At 35.3% G+C, this 22812-nt stretch overlaps 1 protein-coding gene across 1 annotated transcript in view; it reads right to left on the bottom strand.

Annotated features, from left to right (window-relative positions):
• Window positions 1-22812, bottom strand: part of DACH1 (dachshund family transcription factor 1) — a 338069-nt gene that overhangs the window by 11083 nt on the left and 304174 nt on the right. The window contains exon 7 of the mRNA XM_075716535.1: window positions 6876-7027. Coding sequence (XP_075572650.1) covers window positions 6876-7027 — 152 coding nt within the window. The remainder of the gene's footprint in view (window positions 1-6875; window positions 7028-22812) is intronic.

The following is a 22812-nucleotide window of genomic DNA, read 5'->3' as shown; positions in this document are numbered from 1 at the left end:
ATGCTAAACCTGGATGACTACTAAAGAAAACCACATAAAGCTAAATATAAAGCTCTACAGACATATGCAAAGTACAATACAATTTGAACTATGTGTAAAGCCTTTCCAATCTATTTTTTAAAAAGTTAATATCCACCTGAATTCTCTTCCCTTCCCCCACCATATTCTCCGACATTTACAACCATCATAAACTATGTTTTCTACATGGGATGCATTCAAAATAGTAAGAAATTATAGTAGGAATTGTTTATTAATACCTGCTTCTGCCTTACACTTAAACGCTAGAATATTTTAATCTCCTCCAATTCATTACTTACTAGAACATGTGATTCATCCAAATCACTAATAAACCAGATCAAGTAAAATTACATGAAAAGTATTTGTTGATGAAAACTGTATTGTCAAGTAAGTTTAAAGCTGCAAACACCCTCCTCCCAAATTCTTACAATCCATCTTGTTTAACAATAAAATTGAGCTGCTAAAGCAACTGCCATCTTTACTCAATTCAACTACATTCATGTACATGTTTCTTCTTCATCAGGAACAAACAATTAGTAACAAATGAAAGAGATCATTACATCAAGTGCCCTTTTAGATCACCCCAATTAAAACTTTAGTTTAGCTGTATTTTAATTCTAAGATACCAAATTCTAATTTTCTGCTCTGATTGCTCTTGTTGACTTATCTTTGAAAGATGTACTCTCAGTGCAAAGCCTAGAGATTATTTAGCAAGATGCCAATGTTGGCACCACTTAATGTGTTGATTGGTTGTATTATCAGTAGCAGTTTAAAATAAATTACTATTAAACTATTATTGTCCTTGGCTGACAAAACACAATATTTTGGTGTTCTTTAAATATGAAACAATCATTATGAATAAACATGGAGAATAAAGCTAGAGTGTAACAGTGATGTGTGTAATTTTATATTAAGAATTGCTGCAAAGTATGAAGCTGCTAAAAGCATATTACATTTTCTATTGAATTTCTACACCACACTTCCTCCCCCAGCCTTTCCTTTTTTTATACTTGCTGCTAACGTAGCTAATGGTAATACATTACCTATTGCTGCTGATTATGTCTGAAAAATATTAGCTTTTTGGAGCCAAGGCCCACTAGGGACTACTTATAAGCTACACAAAATTAAGTTTCATTTTTAGAAGTTAAATCAGTGCACATCAGTAGGCGTCCAATGTGAAAAAAAATCTGCACTAGAGCCAAACTGATGCATATGCAAAAGTGCTGTTGCTGCCAATGACAGCTCTAATGCAAAAATACTGGAAACATTCAATATCTCCCTGTATTCAGTGCAGAAGGGGGTGAGAAAAACAACTAAAAAGTACAGCATCTAAAAATCACTAGTGCCCCTTGGAACAGGAATAGCAATTTCAGAGTTGCATGAAATTCTATTAATTCTCCCAGTGGATCAGCTGTAAAAGATTATACAAAATACAGTATGTCCAACTTGTATTTGCTATGGTTAATCCTCTAACCTGATATTAAATCAATATGCTGCCAATGACAATGGGAAATGCAGTGCAACACAGGACATTAACAAAAAGAAAATATTTCCCTTTAGGGAAGGTCAGATGTTATGGAGGCTGGATAATGATAATTGCAGTGAACATGCTCCGGTTCCAGATTTGTTTTTAATACAGTATGGCTCTATCTGGAGCCAGGCTTTAAACATGGCATGCCATTCTTCCCCTCTGTGTCACTGTTAATAAATTTTTTTTATTTCAACATAATGATAAAAATGGACATTTTTCCCCTGGAGATTTATAGATCATTCTGATTTAGTTTGTTTACTTTAATGCACTTGTTTTAATATTTTCCACTGATAAATTTTTCAGAAATGTCCCAAATAAAAAGTTAAGTTGATATATGGTTGATGTTTCTTCCCATTCTCCGATGTATCCTAAAACACCATCATGTTAGGGCAGTCTACTGATCCTATAGAAATTAAACATATATCAAACCTCAACTAAGTCTTAAAGCTGGTATTACCCATCATTATTTTTAAAAAAATGCAAATAATGTGTTGCCTAATTTGAAAGGGGTGGAGGGGAAGGTATATAGAAGCTCCTTCTCTTTCTAACTACATCTACAGTGTGTTCCACCTAACATAATTTGGTTAGCTACACAGTTCTATGTGACATCAAAATGGCCTTACTAGCTAGTCCAGTGGTCCATCTAGAAGATCATATGCTGTTCAAAACAATCACCCATAGTGACTGAAAAAGGAAACTAGAAGAACAAGGCATGCACACAGTGAAGCTTTCCTAGTCAAACCTCCCAGCTTCCAGAGATTTCTAGCTCAGGGCCTTCCTTTTGCAATATTAGCTATTCACGGTAAAAACACTTTCAAATAATATTGCTTCTCGTCAGGAAATTACATATAATTATTATGCTCTCATCATTAAAACTATCTAATAAAAGGCTTGCAAAAAAACTCCAATATATAAATTTTTAGTTAACCACTTCACAGGTTAATTTTTGAATATTTGCTATTTGTAACTGACTAGTGACTTAGTAACATAAGCGAGGTAAGATAACACAGCTATCTCTACAGATGACACCAGAAAGACGTTTTTGTAATATCTCAGATTGAGTATCTCCATCACAGGTAAAAACATACTGCACAAGTATAAATGCCATTTTCCCATTAATACTTTCTGTGAAAAATAAAATAATTCTCTTGAATTTTAGCAGAAGATAAATAAAATAACATGAAGTAAAACTGTGATTTTTACTTTATCCAGTGTTTGCAATATTTTTCTCTTGTGTATTTAGTCATAGATGGTAACAGTGCAGGAGACTCACAGCAATAAAGCCAGTAGTTTGCTTTGTTTTCATAGGGGAATTTAGTTTGTAATCATGCATTTCTTTTATTAATATCAATGGGATACTTGCAACTTATTTTACATATCTCTTTAAAAATACTTAGCAACAAGACTCTGTCAATACAATACAGTCTTGATAGAAAAATATAGCTATCAGGGTGCAACTAATTTGTCCCTTAGATATTAATGGAAATCCAGCTTGGTGACAGTAAAGATTCAGACTCCAAATGCTTAAAAGAACATTACTATTACCCAAGAATATTGCAGTATCATGAAAGGCTGTGGCTGTAACATACTTTGGCATAATCGGGCCATGGCTCAAAAAGGTGAACTTATGCGAGGGGTACAGAAACATCTTTAGCCTTCTCACTAGCACCCACACAGCATTTTGCTGTGACCCACCTCCCATCACCCTTCATCCTCCCTGCAGCTGCACATAGACTTCCAGCATTTAATCTGGAAGAAATCAACAATTGTACATTGGGAAGGAACAGACATTATCACTTAATTTAAGCTCTCTGGGGAAATTTACTTCCTCTTCTCTTTAGATGTGCAGATACACATCTGAATAAGAAAATATGTCCCCAATCTCATTTCTTTATTTTATGTGTGTATTTGTTTAATTATATTTTGTTACAGTTTATTATTTGCATTTCAGCAGTCCCCAGCAAGAAATAAACATTGGTTGTTCTGGGTACTGTATATTGTTATTATCTCCTCTTTAAATGTACAAATAATTAAACATTGTATTTTTGTTTCAATAAGTATTTACGGAGAAGTAAGAAAAACACAGATATGATATACAGAAGGAAGTAAACCTAACTAGCAGCTGCTAGTGACAGCGATAGCAAATAGGCTTGTCTAACATTTGCCTAAAATTACAAATTAGTGATTTGGGGCTATGCATTTAACTTCGGTATGGATGGAAGACACAGACTCGTTTATGTTTAGTGGCCAATTTTAAAGGATGACTCAGACTTATAAAATAGAAGTAAGTAGAGTTAGGCACAAGTTCAATCACCTAAGCTCTTCAGCACCTGCAAGACATTTAGCACATTTTGTTTTCAGATATCAAAAGTGTTTAGAAATTTTTGCTGGCATACCCAAAAGCACTGTCCCCGTGGCAAGGTTTAGGATCCTCCTTACCCTGACAAAGGTCAAAATTCGAGCTTCTAGTGCCCGTACAGCACACTAATCCTGTTCTATTTTAAACCAGGACAGGGTCTACAACCCTTCTAGAGGCACCCAAGGTCTATATTATGCAGATCCTCTGGGTCCTGCACCTCACACAACTGAATATACACAAGGGGTTCACAGCACAGTTATCCACCATCATGTCCATACACACTGGTGTAGCCAGAAGCTGCTTGCCTACGTATTCATGTGACCATCATATTCCTAAAATATAGGCAACTTCCACAACCGCATGTGGCAGGTCGTGCACGCACCCCAGTCTCATGACCTAACGAAGATGTACATTTGCATTTCACAAGCAGACATATACACTTTCTGTGAAAGGACACATCGTATTTTCTTCATGCATGACCCTGGGGAAAAAAGAACAGCATTTACCAAAACCACTCATCTAACCTTTGGCTAGATTTCTGCTATTTTCTCTTTCAAAAGCACCTTAGTACTGGAGGCAGGGAACAGACTGTAGGCCAGATGATCTTTCCTAGAAAGTTAGATCCACTCCATTGCTAGCATAGCAGCAACAAGAGAACAGTGAGGGATCTTACTGCTCCACCTCCCCTTTGAATCCACACCTCTGTACTGAAAGGGATGCAAAATTCATCTGGACCAAAGGAGAGCAAAGAGGAATTTATCCAGTGACAAGAGTCCTTCTGACTCATGTACTAAATGCATCATGGGTCTCAGGTAGTGCTTATACATTTCTCAGCAAAGTCACAAATGATATTGCAAGCAGGGACCATAGTACAGAATTTCCTCTTTCCACAAATCCCATTAATGAGTTTGAACTTGTAGTCAAATACCCAAAACTCAGTTCTGAAAATGTCAGTATCATGGTATCTAACTCATCTGTGGGCCTGGGGTAGCCCCATCTCATTGCAATAATTACTAAATACAGAAACCATTTTAAATGGCACTGATTAGAGAAGCTGCCATTATTGTGCATAGGTTATTGTAATAGACTCTACTGTTTTCAAGAGAATACTTAACTTTTTCTACACAGGTGGGAAAATCAAAGTAGCTTTTTTTTTTTTAAGAAGTGGTTTTCTAATGTTGTCCTGATAGAGATTAAATCTATGGGGGGAAAAAATGCCTTGATGGTATATAAAAGGATTCCCAGAGATCTGTGGAAACCATGTAATGCAATGTGGGGACATACTGAAAAAATCCAAAAGGACTTATGTCCCACCGGTTTACCCTGACAGATGATTTGTCATGATGTGGAACTGCAAGGTAAGGAGCAGTAAGTACAAAAGCACAGTGAGAAAAGGCATAAAGAAGTCTCTGGTTTCTTTACAATGTTGCCTTTAATTTTAGCTCTTCACCCCAGATAAGATTAGGGGGGTTTTATTAAAAAAAAAGCAATTTTTTTCACGTTCACATTTTCTGTAAAACAAAACTGAATGCATTCTTGGCAAATTAATCCTGGTCATTTATCCTGAAGTAGTCAGCACTCTCATATTCAATCACAAGATTAGCTAACCTGTTGATGCTGAATGCTTTGCTCATTAGGTTGCTGTCTAGAGACATTGAGTGAACACATTTGTCAAAAAAATTACTAAGAACTTTCCTGTACATGCATGCACAGCTAAAACATTACATACTTTGCTAACTGTATCTCTTCCTTAAGGAAAAATTCATTCTTTGCAGCAGATCTGTTAGAAGAATGCTAACTGCTGCAGAATTACCTTGGTTTACGATTTAAATATTTAAGATCCTAAGTCTCAGAACCACAAAAAGCAATCACAAATATGATCTTTCAGGAGAGGCAGATATAGCAATACTTAATTCTTAAATAGCAGAAATGGAAATTTTTTTCATTATTAGATCTCAAAACATCACCAATGAATGGATCATATACTTTTCATAAAACAGGTCTGAAGTGCCACAAACTTCAAAGAGATTGCTTAAGAAAGTAAAGTGAGCGGGATTTGGCCCTACTCTGTCATAGCCTTTGCTGAACAGAATACAATTGATTTTATGTATTTGCAGGAATGAGCAGGGAAAAACATTGTGACAACTACATTAGAAGTTAGTAGCTGCACAGACGAGGCTTATCTGGAATGAGTACAATATGGCTGCATTATTTCCTGCACTATCATTTTGTTTCTGCATGCAACATACAACCATGTTGTTGCAAAAGTTGCATCTGGGGACCACATGATCACTGAATTTGTGGACAAAAAAATTCTTCATTCTAATATGAAACACTAACATCTTGACTCCAAGCTACATGCTAGTGTATACCTTAAGTAATATTTGAATCAGGCTGTACTGTACACACAATAGACATCACAACTACCAAATAGGAAATCTGCAGAAAATTTGATAATACCCTTTGAAGTCTATTCTTTGAAGACAGTACATTAAGCTTATTTATAAAAGAAGTGCTTCTTCTGAATGCTTTTATGGGAGACACATTTCAAATAGCTTTAAATATCATTTCCACCTTGGCACTCCAGCAATTTAAAATAACTATTTATTAAAGAAATGTTTCTCTGCTTAGTAAACGAGATAAAGTTAAACAGTAAGATACATTTCATTAGCCTGTAATAAAAAGAGCATTTAAGACAAATGTTGTTAAACACACCACTGTAATTTTCATCGAATTCTCTGCTGTGGTTTAATATACAATCTGTATTTTTATGTACTGTATCTGACAGCTTCTAAATTCATTTGTTTGCTCTGGTTCCTTTAAAAGCTAAATTACTAGAAAGTTTCAGTAAATTAGTTGATCCAAATAATCTTATGAACTAATTAAGCTAGAATGGTTGTATTAATTTAGACAAATCTGCAACTGGCTCCTCTCCATCCCTTTAAGCTGATCTACAGAAAGGCCTACCTGGATGTTAGTCAGAAGGGTCTCTATGGAGGACAATCCATCAGGGAATAGAAAAGGAGATGGAAAACCCGGAGGTAGTGGTTGCCCATGCCCAGTTAGAGAAAGTTTGTCAAGGCTGTCTCTTGCGGTTGGTGTGGAGAGCGGGGTCTCATCTGTACGTGATTGAAACAAAAATATAGAACAAGTTACGCTTGTCTGTTTTTATTAGACCTCAGTAATGGCTTCCCTAGTGGTTTCCAGAACATTTATTGCAAATTGGTTCCTGCTATCAGGAGAAAATGCTTTCTGCTGAATTTTCTTTAATGAAAAAGCTGTGGAGATACAACAAGATAACATTAATGAGTAACTTTATAAGCCTTTTAAATGCAGTCTCTAATGAGACTGAGTTTACAGTGCCATAGAATCTTTTTAAAACAAATATTATCTCACATATACTTGTGATAATATATTCAGGCTGACTTTATGGGCACCTTCCCAATTATCTCATTTTAGTTTGTGTTCTATTTGGATTGACAATAGAATATTTTCTAGCATGACATATATTTTGTATACGAGAAGTATTTGAATATGAGGCTTCCAATACAATTAACCCTTCCCACTCTTCATGGTTTCTCTTACAGCTCGGAAGATTCTGCAACACCAAGAAAAACTACAGCCCCTCAATGCATTTTTAATCAAGAAAGTACACCTGATTCCCACTATTGAAACACGCTCTGAACAATACATGAAATTAACAGCATGGTTACAATCATTGGCCTAATTTTTTTAAGCATGGACATCTTCTAACAATTAGTGCTAAACTCTTTAGTGGGAACTTTGTAACAATCAGATCTGATCAGTTCTGACATCACAAAGGGAAAAAACTCCCACAGTTTGAAGACTTCTAAAATTAAAGTTTCACAGATAATCTGTGAATAGATTATAAAGTAAATGCAAAAAAAAAAAGAAAAAGAAAGAAAACCCCCACAATTAATAGAAACTTCAATACCCTCTTTTTTTTTTTTTTTTTCTTTACTTTTTGGAATATTTTTAGACTACTGTTGATATGATACAGAAATTTAGGTCAATTTCTTTGCACCAGATGTTAATCTGAATTCTTCAAAAGGAGAACTATCTATACATATATATAGATACATATATCTATACATACTCTTCTTACCAAGGGCTCAGTCACTGACACATATTGATCTATCTCAATACAGTACAAGGACATCAGAATGTACTCTGGTATTATGCAGATCTCTGCACAGCATTTGACTACAGAAGAGTTTGTCAGACTTGCTCTTTTCCATTTGGGCTTTGATCATTATAAGATACACATGTTTTGGGGTATTTTAATTTCTCTTTCTTTCCGCACTTTATTTAACTATAGTTTCGGTAAATAGCTATACTTCTCTATTTACCCCTATCATGTACATGAAGAATTGTATGATATGAAAGTTCTGATCCTCGTTGCCTAAAAAGAGCTCTCTCTTCAAGTGGGGTGCAGTATTTTCTTAAGCGGACATAGTCCAGCACCAGGAAAATTGAAATCTGCAGCAACAAAGGGTTAGAGAGCAGGCTTTGATGACCCCAGGACCAGAAAACCGTAACTCCAAGCCCCAGTTCATTCCACAGGTCCCCATCCACCGCTACTCCAGAGGGAAGCAATCTCTATCAACCATGCTCAGGTGCAGATTCCTTGCCCCATCTGTTCACCAGCTCTGTCGTGTTGGCCAATACTTACAGTGCTAGAGTAAAAGCCTCACCTCACCCAGTATGTCCCTCCACAGAAATAACCAAACAGGCATTTGGACATTTGTTTCTGGGCTGGTCCCACTTAGCTCTTTCTGTAGCCAGTGGCAAGCAGCAGACACCAGTTTAAGGCACTAATCCATCTGAACTATCACAGGCATCTACTGCAGGAGGAGACAAATATTCCTCTAGAAGTGCCTGTTGACTGTAAGAGAAGCCTAAGCTGACTAGCTCAGATGGAAAGATCTACTTTTGGTGAGATCAGTCCTACCATGGAAGCTGTTCTTCTTACTTCACTGTGGCTCAGGCTGAGAGTAGTCTACACAAGGAGTAAGACTCTCATGTTCCCTATTTGTCACAATTTGTGTTACAATTACTGCTTTCTCATAAAGTCATCATTCAAAAGCTTACCAAGGTAAGCTTTATGAAATGAATTGACGTTGACCAAGGAAAGCTTCAGCCCATTCAGAGTCACCAAAGATTTTTTTCAGCTATATTTAAGTTTTCCACTCATGCCACAAAGTGCTGAGAAAAACTGGCTGTAGATTACTGAACTATTTCCTATCTACCTTACAGAGATTCAAAGCAGGCTCTGAAAAATGTAGTCTGTGGATGTATCCTCTGTTCTCATGCTACCCCACAGCAACACGGACATCTCTGTAGTCATTTCACAGTAACATGCTAAATCCGGCCCTGAATTGTTTCTTTTCTGAATTGTTTCTTTTTTTCCCAACTTTTAAAATATTATAGAAATATTCACCACTTCGTTAGAAAAAATAAATTAGGTATTCCTGGGTATTGCAAACTAGCTTACTGTTCTCAGATCATCCTGCTAGTTCATCTTCTCAAATCCTATTCTAGTGTGAAAACATCATTACCAAATGTTTTTTTCCAAACCGCTGTCAGAACTGTTATGCTTTCATTAATCAAAAGAAACAACCCAAAACTTAAACAAAACTGGTTAGACAGCAGATTGATAAACACTACACAATATTATTGCATAGCTGAAAACTTTTTTTTCCTCTGCTGCAAATATGGCTTTCCCAAATGATTTCTACCCAACAGTAAAAAAAAAAAAAAAAAAAAAAAATTACAAAACCTCTTTTTTGTTACGTCACTGAGTTTTTTGGCTAAAGACTTCTTTATATCAGTGGTTCCAGTGAAAGTATTGGACTTGCATGGTATAGCAAGAAAGAGTCTAATTACTAGTATGCATGGTGGAGCTGATTCATATAAATGAGAAAGTAAACTAAAAAAGGGACATCATCTGCCTCTACGTTTGTCAGAGAAATGGACCAATGACCTCTCATAATTTCTAAGACAGCTTAGAATCTTACTAATGTTTTAGGTCTCAAATTGTTAAAAAATTTTAAAACATACTAGATAAAATTGACCCAGTTAAAAATTCCACAGGCCTTAATTCACTTAAAAACTATGTTCTTCCATGCAATTCTTGAGATACAGAAAGCTCCTAACACGTGTCTTGTCACAGAATTTAAGCAAGGGATTAAAGTTTTTACTGCATTACTACTTTAAAATTAAATATGTTGTTTGCTGCACTTTGTGCATGCTCAAAACATGTTGTGAAGTTTGCAAAGATTTTCCTACAATGTGTGGCATGGTTTTGCAATAGGCAAAGTAACTCAAAAAAGGTTAAAGTTATGCAGAGTGGTATGAACTCAAAATAACATCCAAACTCTTACGTTATAATAAATAACAGAAACAAATTTACACTGAGGGGTAAGACTAGAGAGCTGAACTTACTGTGAACTTATTTTAATGAAACGTCAACTCAGAAGAAAAGTCAGACTAATGTGACTTTGTTTTCTTGATGTCCCATGTGAAATAAACTTTGAGTGTGAGTATGTTTGAAACAGAGCAAATGTACATATTATACACAGGAAGCGTGGATGTTTGTGGATGTGAGATAAGCGATGATTGAGGGAATCTTGAAAAAATGCATTTTTAAGAAAAAACACATTGTAAACACAGCCAATTAAAACACAGCCACATATCTTAGTAGCAAAATAATATGACCTTTTGTAATTAAGGCATTTTAAAATCTTCCATTCCTGCAGAAGTCCTCTTTTCTCAATACGATGATATAACTTTGTTTCTAAATAACCATTAGCCTAGCATCTTTCAGACTGTTGTAAAGGAACTACTAACATTCCTCTTAACCTGCTAGCAGAGCAATGCTGCAAAAATGATGAGCCCGTGCTGGGAGACAGAGATCTGGCATTTTCAGTCTGAACGCATCAAAGGAAGCATTCGAAGACAAGCCAGGGCAAGAGGGGAAAGAGGGTCAATCTACAACTTCATTGTTGGAGTTGGGAGCACAACAGTGTAAAGAAAAGGGAAAAAAAAGAAAGAACAAGGCAGAACAAAGAAGTGTCCAGGCCTGCCTTGGCTTGTGCTGGGAACTGAGATGTTATAAATTAACAAATAAACAAGGATAAGACAAGCTGTTACCCAAGCCTCTACAATATCTGAGCAGAGATGAATATGTGCCTTGACATACGAACTAAATCACCATAATAGGCAAGTCTCAGTGCAACACATATCTTTAAAATATTTGTAAATGCTACATCCACTCCATCCATTGTTCCTCAATTTCCAAAATTCACCTGGTTTTGTTCAAACCAGATTTTATCTGCAAACAGCAGCTGGTTTGGGCCAAATACAACGAACATTTTTCACTGTATTTGGTTTGTTGCCATTCTATTTTATTCTTTCACCAGATAACATGGAAACAGACATCCTGGAAGCTGTGACAGCTATTTAAACAATAATAGATGAATAGAGGTTGCCATTCTCTTGTCTTTGTTCCTAAAAGCAAGTAGGATAAGTTCAGACCAGTCACCAATCAAACTGCAGAATATTGATATTGCCAGGATTTGAAAGCAAGCGATAATAGCTGGCTCCAAAAAATACTATACAGATTACTGCCTTTCTGTAATCATTTAATGGTTTTTTGTAATGCATCTTGAAGCTTTTTTGTTCTCTGCAAAATATTTCACATGTATTTGTTCCTAAAACAGGCTCATTCTTACCATTTGAATGATGAAAGAGGATCCTGTTTTGACTTTTTACTATCATAAATCTGGTGCATACATTTTTGTGGAAACAATCTAGTCCATTTGGCTTAATATGATTTTGGTTTATGTTGTCAAACACCCTTTAGTACAAAGTTTTGTATTTCACCTTCCTCAGAGTTAGAGGTTTCAGGTGTGAGAAGCTCTTCTATTTCAAGTCATCTGTAATTGTCGATTTATATTAACATAAAAGAACAGGGAGTCCCATGTGCTGAAGTGAAATGTTTACTAACTTCATGTAGATTTAAAAAGAAAAAAAAAAAATCCTCTTGCTCAATTCCCATATCATTTGGCTGCTTTATAGATGTGGGCATTCAAGATTCACCCTGCACATAACTAGGGGCAATGCGAGATGACTGTACAAGGAATGTACCAAAACTAACTCTTATAAAAACGTATGTTTTTTCAATCTACATTTTAGTTTCTTCTTTTTATGCTAAAAACAGTTCTCCAAAGCACCCAAATACTCTGAAATTAAACATTTGCAACTGTGGCAGCTGGAAATAAGGGAAGAATAACAAATATTCAGACAGGCTGACTAGCTAGTTGTTGTTTCTGTAACGTTTCAAAGAGGCTCTCACAGTTAGCAGTACCATTGTAAATGCTGTCCACCGAGTTCTATTTCTTGGCTGGGTATGTTTGCCTGAGGACTCTGGGAATAGTAACTCACCAATAATGAAATATGACTAAAAGATTAAAAGCTTACATGGAAAGGACCATAGCTACTAAGAATTTGTTGCTTGGATGTGTACATTGCACACAATGGCTTTATACCCGGTGCAGTCACATATATTTGTACAAACAGGTCTTACAGAATTCATACATACATACCGTATCACTTCTACCATTATGGACCATATTCGTAAGTGGCATGGCTCCAAAATATGCACACTTGAACTTGATGTAAAGGACTACACAAGAATAAAAGTACAGAAGAATCTAGCTTTATATGTCTACTTTGGAGGTACGTTTAGATGCCCATCAACAGTAAGACTCATATTTACTGACTATTCTGTCTGATTTTAACCACTGAAAATAGAATATTCTAACTCGAGAGTTTCAATTAATACATTTGCAGGACTTCTTTAATCCTTTTAAAGAAAATGCAGTCCCTACAAATCATTCTTCACTGTCGCACAGGGTCACGGAGCATACTGTAGTTGGAGTTGTCTCCAAAATGGTAAATTAGAGCCAGCGTGAGAATCACCCCTTGAACACAAGATTAGGGACCTCTCTTTCTCACAGGTTCAGCGATATCTCTTCTATGCTGACACCTTGGAAAACCAATTTATCTATAAACATAGAGGCAAAAAAGGAATGTATTGCTGGCTGGCATTAGGATGTGGGGGTTTGGAAACAGGGATGACTTGACAAGGAGACAGGGACTAATCAAGAAGTCAGGGAACGCTGTGTTGAGAAAATAGGAAAGAAGGACAGTCAAGGTGGCCAAACACTTTGGAAAGAGATAATAGGATTGGGATTATGTGGTGAAGGAAGGGAGAAAGATTGCCCAGGAGCAAGAAATTTATACTGACTCAGCAAGAAATAAAGAAAACAGCCAAACTGTGTTTTTTAACACAGTGTATTTTGTACAAGTAATTCCTGTAGTATTTCAAAAACTGTGGTTCAATGCAAATGAAATTTATAGCTGTTAAGAGCAAATATATTCTTTAAAGCAAGTATGTTCTTTAAAGACCAAGTGTTTTAGTTTTTGTAAGGAATTACTGGTGTAACATTACCATAAATGAATGGAAAGAGTTGGCAAAATATATCCAAAAAACAAAAAATGTAATTAGTGGTGATGCTCCAGCTGTGAGGATTTCTTCAGGCTTTTTGGAGTAGATCAAGTTGAGTTTATTCTTCATTTTACATGTCCCTAGGAGGGCCTCAGAGTCAATCAGCGCAACTTATCTAATTTTCTCTTTCAATAAAAGGATTATTTTAATAACCTTTATCTTATTTTGCAGCCTATTACTGATTAGGGCTGGGTCAAGCAGTATTTGCTGCTTTATTTATTCTAAGGATTTCACAATATTTCAGAATAAATTGTCATTCATATTTTTAAACAAATGTATTTTACCATACAATTGAATGTTAAAATGCCAGTGATATTTCCCCTTTGTGTACTTTGGCATCGTAACACATAATACGCAAAACAAAATTACATGGTTTCTCTGTCCCCATAATAAAAATTATCCTGTTCACTCACAGAAATTTTCACACCATTTTTTAAAGTGCATAGAACAGTCAGGAATAAAAAAGAAATGGGAAAGTCAGAGATAATTCTGCATATATCTGATAATTATATAGTACACATATCTTGAACACCTGACAGCAACTTACATTAATTAACCCTAAAGAAATATAAATTCCTAAATACAAAATGATGGTTAGAAAGGTACACTAAATATTTTTATTGCTTTTTTAAACAATATATTAGTGTAAATACAAGGCACTTTATAGTATGATAACCTGGAGTTCTTAATTATGAGAACTATGCCCATTATTTCTTTTTTAAAGATCCTTATATGCTACTGGCAGGGATTGGATGCACATTAAGGCCATCTGTGCTTTGGATGCTGAAAAAAGTATAAATGCATTTTACTGGTTCGTGTCAAATATCCCAATTAGTACTCTGCTAGCTCCACTCCATCAGCCAGGCAATACTGAGTGCTAAAAAGAATGTTTCTTGGCTTTCTAGCAATTCTATGAGAACAGCTTATACGCATAAGTGTACGTGGAGGGTTGTGTAAAATGCGACTCCCGATAGGTTCACAAGAGTCATTCAGAGCTTCTTCTAAAGTCATGCTGAGGGGTGTGCATAATCATCTATGTAGTAAAGGGATACCTGCTTAGGAAATCAAACCCCACCATTCATGATACTAGCTGTTTAATCTCCTTTACTGCGGTGTCTACAGAAACTGGCTCCCTCACCTAGGTAGCCTGACTGTACATCTAGCTTTCCTAAATGTATGCAGAATCAAAGATCAAGCCAAGTATTTTGAGTCTGAGCTAAATTCCCGATTAACATCAAACTTTAAATTAGGGATTGGACTTAAAGACTGCATAATTAATGTACACTAAAACTCGCATTTTCAACAGGATGGTCATAAATATGCACATCTCAACTGATAAAAGAAATACACAAGGCAATACATCCACAGTATGCATACTTATTTTTGTGCTGCCTGTTCCTCCCTATACTTTACCGTCTCCGTACGGCTACTGCAAAATGCAGAGAAAAAACATTACAGAATGTAACAATTACATTTTACTAGCTTTTATTGGATCATTTCAAGTACCACATGATTTAGAATAATAGTCCTCTGGACATGTTTCATGAAAGTTGAAAAACACCTATTATTTTGGGATTTAAGGTGATTTAAAAATATGAAATATCAATAATATTAGCATTTTTGTCATTCTCAGATGAAATAACAGCATTCATTTTTTGTAAGCGTAACAGTAGTGAGAAGGGAATTCTTGATAAGAGCACAGCTGGTAACTTGTAATTCTCTAAAGATGAAGGTTTTATGGTAATACCTGGAACTGCATTGTATTCACACTGTTTTCCTTGGTCTGTGTTCAGTTAATAATTCTAATATTCATTCTCTTCAAGGAAAAAAAAATATTAAGTCAACATTTGCAAGAAGTCCATATCTAGCCATGTCGCAATTATGGGGGACTACGCATCGATATTCCTGCTGCCTTGTCACATGGCCCATCTTCTTGGTAATCTGCTGACAGCATGAATTGGATGCCCAAACAGAAAATGAATAGATGGTGATGTGTCTGTGCAACACTCGTCAGCTGTCATTCATTCAGCAACACATAACCCATCCCACACCCTCATCCCCAGAGTGCTGGCAAGCAGATGAGGTTGACCAGGCATGCTTGGCACCTGGTGTAAAGTAGCAGCACAGAAGTCAATAGTACTGCATTTCACAAATAAATATGTCAGAGAAGTTCAATAGAGAAGACAAAGGAGCTTTAAACATTGCATTTATGGTAGTTCTATACTGGTCATCTGTCCCAGCAGAAAAATATTTATCTGGTCAGAATTTGTAAAACTGGATCTATTGATTAATATAAGTGCTTTGTTTAACTGAATATTCATAGGGAATACTGTCATGTTTCTTCTTAAAATAACATGAGAAAATATAATATTTTAGATAAACATATAAAATGTTCAGTGATAGTGCTTTTTGCAGAAACCCAGTATTTTTAAAACATGTATACTTGTATTCACTTCACTTTCCCGTAAGTTCCTATTAATGCCTAGGATTTTAATAACTTCTTTAAAAAAACTGGATACTATCAAGTACTTCTAATATTCAGACTGACAAGATATCAATTAAACTACTGAATAAGGTGACCAGTCTAAAAATGCAGAGCAAGACAGAAACATACAAAGAAAACCTGTTCCCAAGCTTTCTCCATGCCAAAATTCCTACCCCAGCTGTATTAGTGCCTCACTCTTAGAGCCAAAAATGCCACTAAAACAAAATAATCAAGAAATAGTCAGATGGACTCATCCAACACAACCGTATGGGGCTATTGGGTAATGGGTTCAGGAATTCCTGAATACGCAAGGAAAAGCTGGAAATGCATTGGAAATGCAGGGGAAGAAACTCTGCTTTGAAAACAAAATACCTAGGGGACTGTGTTGGTCAAGCCCTGCAGTCATGCTTCGAAGAGGTTAAGGTAACAGGTGTTTTATCATTGATGGTTCAGTAATGTCTAGTCTTTGCTTAAGTACCCAGATGGCAATACACACCTACTTTTTACAGAAATATGTGATCTAGTAACTCTGAGGTCTTAACTCTTCTCATAGCTACTACAGCAATTGTTACTGAAAACGAAAGGATGTGAAGCATCCCATTTTGACAAAGTCTCGCCAGGAAGGAAACAAAATGAATGAGCTGTTTTAGTATCATGAAGCAGTATAGCACAGAGGCTTCCTTAGATTTGGGGCCTAAAAAACCACATTTGCATAAGAGACTATTAATTACATTTAACTCACTTTTTAAAATGATCTCACAATATTTTTTTTTAACAAATATAATAAACATCCTTAATGTGTCCATCTATGGAATGGTTCCAGTACGCAGATGCAAATGTTGTAGACAATAATTGATGTACACATTTTGGATTATATGGTTATGATATCCTAATAGAAATTTGGCTGTCTGCCTATGGGAGTTCAATATGAGTTTCATAGTTTATAGCATCAGAAACAGTCCTTTACAATATTATAGCCCTATTTCTCAACCCATTGCCTATAGATTATATCCTAATATCTGATTTTCACAGAAATCCATAATAATAAACAAACCAAAATCCCTAAACCCCAAAGTGCTCAGAAACAAAATTCAGAATGAAAAGGCAAGCATTTTTACATCTGATATGATTCCTCTTGCAATTCATTCATCAAACATCTGCAACAAGCTGCCAGAATGTGTCCATTAGTGAGATTTCTACAGCATTCACTAGCGTGATGCTCACTGATAGAATAATGTAGAAGTTTTACCTTTAATGTTTTCTGCTCCATTTGAGGCATCCACTTTAAAGTGAGATTTGGCCTGCATGTGTCTTCATGTCTTGGAATATGTAATTTATGCTAATATATCAGAATACGTATCAGAGAAGTCCAAAAAATATCCTTTATGTATTTATACATTATGGGTTACATTCAGCACTGATTTAAGAAGATAAAAAATAGTTTGGAGTCATCAAGTAACCTGGATCAGTTTGGTTTATGTTAAACACAGAAAAATTAAGGTACCTTACACAGCAAACGTGCCATATACTTGCTGGCAAATTAAAATCTTTCCCAGGATCCAGTTTAAAACCTTCATGCAAATTAAATACTGCATTCAGCCTTTTATCTGTATTCTATCAAAATATCAAGGAAATACGCGTTATAACTCCGTTACAGGGACAGATCTTTTTACGAATTCTGTTTCACATCAAAATTTCTGTAAATGTTTCAATGTTTATGCTAATAATGTATTTGAAAAATTATTTGTTTCATTCCTTAAGCAATTATAAATGCTATGCAATAGAAGCAAAATACAAATCCTAGGAGTCGTTCAAATGTTCTCTACTACTTTATGATAATTCATGTATGTGATAACTGTATATAAACAAAACAGGAATCAGAAGATCTCTACCATTATGGTACTGTGAAAACAGTTACTGCCTAAACAAACTGAAACAAATTGCACAAGCTTTATTATCTTAAACTGATGAGCTCATAATATATTTAAGGATAATACTTTTATTCAGTATCTTGATAGTAGGTTAGCTTTTAGCCCACCTAGAAAAAGACCATGAACTGCATCAGAAAGCGACCGCCATACATGGTTTTCTGAACTGTTGCACCCAGAAGATTGAGACAAGCAAGTCACAGCCACTTCAGTGATTTTTTTTTTTCAGTTTTTGAAAGGAAGTCAGTGCTACTGATTAAGGCTGCTCTTCTACCAAATTTCAGTACAATTCAATGAGTCCAAAAACTAAAATCTAAATCCTTCCATAATTATTTTCAGAATCACTTTCCTTTGTCTTCCCTTTGTCCTAGCTTTTCTGTAGCTCAGCATATTCTACTGCTTCCTACAATCTTTTCCTTACTTCTCAATCCTTTTTCTCCATAACACTTATTGTTTCTAAATTGTCTTTGTTTCAGTAGTTTCTTCCCCTTCCAAGATGTGAAGAAATTAGTCTGCTTGTTGAACTTTCAAGTTTAACTAAAGACCAGAGGAGAAAAAATAGTTAAAGAAAAGGAAAAGATTGTGACAGAAATCTGAAGGGACAAAACAGCCTAAATAATCTCCCTATTTGCAAAAATAAAACAGATCTTGACTTCTTTTCTGCTTACTCATTTTCACATGTAAAACTGTGATCTAAATCATTATCGAAACAGATGAGAAAGTGGAAAATAAGCTCTTAAAAAATACATCTTTAATTTATGCTCCATTTTCCTATATTTTTGGTATAATCGTAACTGGAATGGTCCTGATCTGACTTTTGATTTCTTTTTTAAGTATAAATAATTCAAGCCAATAGAGTTATGTTTACATGGGAATGTGTAGGAAGGTTCAACATTAGGTCCAGTGGTTTGAAATATAATGAGCATTTTACTATGCTACTTTACTAACACTTTGGTCTATGAAATAAGACACCACTATGTAGCACTGCACCATTTTCAGTGAGAAAAATAAAAAGATTTGTTGAATACAAAAGCAACAGACATCTTAGACATCAAAACAGCAGAGCTTTAGCTGGCACAGATCTTTTTGGTTTCGTAGAGGAAATAAAGTTGAGTCAATAATCTAATCCTATGCTTAATCTCAATTCCCCAAAAGGTTCGGAATACAGAAGCCATTTCTAAATCCAGGATTTGTCTCACAACTCTTACACAAAGTGTTAAATTTGTGTTTCAGGTTAAGAACAGGAGGGAAAAAAAACCCAGGGGATCACATTCAGAGAATCTTTGCTTTAACCCTATCACTATTTTTGGCTGTTCTGTCTTTGTACAGCATTAAGGGTGGTATTGTACAGACCCATTTTACAGCGGATGTTAAATGCAAAGTAAAATAGTCAGTTGTAAATGATTGATGATCCTCTTTACTATTTCAAAATAAGCCCTGATTATTTATATAGTTTTGGACACTGCTTGAAAGCATCATATTAAACCTAAAGAATTGATCCATTTTTCAATGGCTTTTGTGTGTAATGTATTATGTATGTTTTTACATTCTCCTGTGTAAAAGGCCCTGGTGTATGAGAAATGTGTAGAGTTTTGAGTGCTCCACCCAGTCCATATGGTAGGTTTGCTCTGTGTGTAAGACCTACCTTTTTCCACCAGGTCCATATGGCAGGCTTAAGCTAGCCAGGGCCTTCTATCCTCCACAGGGGCCATATGGCAAAGAGCTCGGTGAACACTCATTTACCTTGTATTAATATTTTACGTGTCTCTAGCACATACACATACAGACAGACAGACATGTACACAAGCGATCAGATTGGGTACAAAAGACTTAGCTCCTGAAAATACTTTAGCCACATAATCAATACACCTCTGACAATATGATATGAGATGTGGATTCTGGTTTTTCTGTTTTATTAAACCCCTGAAAACTCAAATTAATAATTTATCAAATTATTTGATAAACTCATCTGATGGTTTTAAACATTTTGACAGAGTATTATTTAATTATGCTAACAAACTGGTAGAGAGCATTATAGACAACAGTTCAATATTAGTTTTTAACATTACCTTACAAGAACAGAACCAAATCCCTTGACTCCACCCACTACCGAAGTGTGCATACTATTTACAGTGAAAATATTTGTTTAAAGATTCATCTCTATGCTGCCCTACTAATAGCAGGTTTTGAGCAGGTTACTGCTCTTTACTATATTTAAACAAAGTGGCAATAAACCAGAGAAAGAATAATTCAGTATAGACAGTAAACTATATGCAGAGAGATAACTATTTACCAGTCACATGTAAATAAGTTACTAATTCCTGCACACACAATACTTCTGCCCTTACTACTGGAGTAAAAGGAAGAGAGTATGATCTGAGAGCCATAGTATCTTCCTTCTACTGTCTGTACATTTCCTGTACTGGTAGAACCAGATGCAGGGCTACAACATGAGTAAAAAAGTTGCATTGGGTTGGACGATTAAGGACATGGATTTAAAATCAGCTAAAAAAAAAGATGGCGACTTTAAATTGTAATCCATATTTTCAAAGTAATTACTCTAAAATTGATACATTGTTATAGCGTTTACAACTGAATCCAAAGCTTTGCTGTAATTTTGAAGTAATTTAGGAACCCTCAGCATTTTATTTATATAGGAAAGATGGAAGCAATTTGTAACATGTTTATGAAAGTTTTACTGCACCTACAAGCTGATTTAAGAAATAGAACAATATTCCCCAGTAGCAGAAATTTTACAAACAACTTTTACTTATTTGAAACTCAGAACATTATGAAATTTAAAAATTATAATATATTGTTTTTATTCACAGGATTTATAGTACTTTCATCTGGTTTCCTCTTGTTTCAGTTCATGTAAATAACCCCTATGTTGTCACATGAATATTCAAATATCTCAAAGAACTATCAGTGTTGAAAATAAATAGCATAAAGAATTCAGAACAAGCATGCATGTACATGCTCCCATAGTTTATTTTTGTATATAGCATTTATGTTTTGTTCTGCAAACAATCAACAAAATATGGAAGAGTTTTCCACAAGGAATATATCTCCTCATTTCAAAGGAGCCAAATAACAATAAGCATTTTAAGAAACCATGGGTATTTTAGTAAAGATTAAAAAAGGCTAACTGCTATGCTCACGCCTCTTCCTCCTATCTTCCTGCTTTTGATCATAGCCAAATACAGCTAAATCAATGTGGGAAAAAAGCTTTATTAATTTTAGGGGTTAAGAAACATGACCCCAAACTCTTTGCCTCTAACTTTCATTGTAGGAAAGGCACAATATATATCTTTAGCATTAATTTATCCCCTTTGTTTTAGTTGTTCTTTTTTGATATATTCTCTATGTATTGCCTTTTGCGTGTTCTGCTTCTGTTTCCAATTTACAATGTATAGGTACAAACTTCTAGTTCTGAGTTTTGAAGGATTTGTCTATCTGCATAACTGCTCACAAAAATACACATACAGAGCTCACTTTGTGATTGGTGGGGTTTACAGAGTGCCTAGTAGAGACGAAGGGTAGAATCCCTCTGCCTGGGTTACCCAGTCTGCCAGGGAAGCAGTACTCTCTAAATAAGGGCCTAAATTCTCCATACAACAAAGACGACCAGGTAGGTGTCTATCAGATGCAGCCGATAGACAGTGCCTAAACTTCAGCAGCTAGACTCTTTCTCTTGAGGCTTTCACATGCACCTTCCCCATTTCACGAATCATGCAAAGAAATAAGAGGACTATCTGAGAAGCCTGTGTTTCAACAGCATAGATCCCACTATATAATTTGGAACAGAATAAAAAGGAAGATAATCAGATAGATATAGATAGAACGATCAATTGATCGATCAAATACTTATTTATTTAATACAATTTTGAGATGGAGAATCTAGTCATAAATAAAATTATTAGTACACTGTTAAGATCCTTGTCATGTTAGAATAGTCCACAATTTTAAACACATTCTTATAAAAATATAAACTCTGATTTTATGCTTTGCACTTTCTCCCTGAGTCAGCAGTTTTCTCTTTTGGGAGAACATGTTAAATTAATTAAGCATCTCAATTAAATTCTTTATACATACATACATCTAAAGAAAGAGAAGATATGAACCTGACTTAATAAATATCATTCAGTGGGGTTTTGTAAAGTTTAGATGTATAGATTCGTATTTGAAATCCTCTGAAGGTTACAGGGTGAAACCTTCCAACAATATCTCCAAGTCTTCAGGGACCAAATCCCATTATGTGGAGTTCAGTGAAGAGGGTAAACACTACCATAAAGAAATACAAATTGCACATATTTCCCATTTAGCCAGTGTCACAAAAGTTCACCATTTAGTATTCTAACCAGTTAGGACTTATTCTTGGAGGTCAAGTACCTTGTGAACCTTGTCATCTCACTGATGACATCATATCCCATCCATCAATTCTTTCAGGAGCACACTTGCCATCTGCTCAGCACGCTATAATAACTTATTAGACATATTCACAGGGTAACAATCTGTACAATGACACTGTTATCTTAATGCTGGCACATAGAGAGATAGCAGCCGTCGTTTCCCTGTCACAGCACAATTATTCTACCTTCCAACTTTTTAAAAGACAAGTTACTTGGATATTTTAACTTCTTATTAAATCACATAGAAACATGAATTCTCATCAGAAATATATTTTTGGCTTTGTGGTGGTTTTTGACCAGGAACTGATAAATTAAGGCTACAGCACAAAGTACTAAGTTCGGTTTGATATAACTATTTTGCACCTTGAAAGTTTTTGCAGTCATGCTCATTGTAGAGTGCAAAATAAATAAATAAATAACATACAATACAATCAATCGCATGCATACAAATAGCACTGAAATCCAACTTATTCTTTGCAAACATGTT

This window comes from Pelecanus crispus, chromosome 1, assembly GCF_030463565.1.
Source record: "Pelecanus crispus isolate bPelCri1 chromosome 1, bPelCri1.pri, whole genome shotgun sequence".
NCBI lineage: Eukaryota > Metazoa > Chordata > Aves > Pelecaniformes > Pelecanidae > Pelecanus > Pelecanus crispus.
This window is presented reverse-complemented; position numbering and strand designations above follow the sequence as displayed.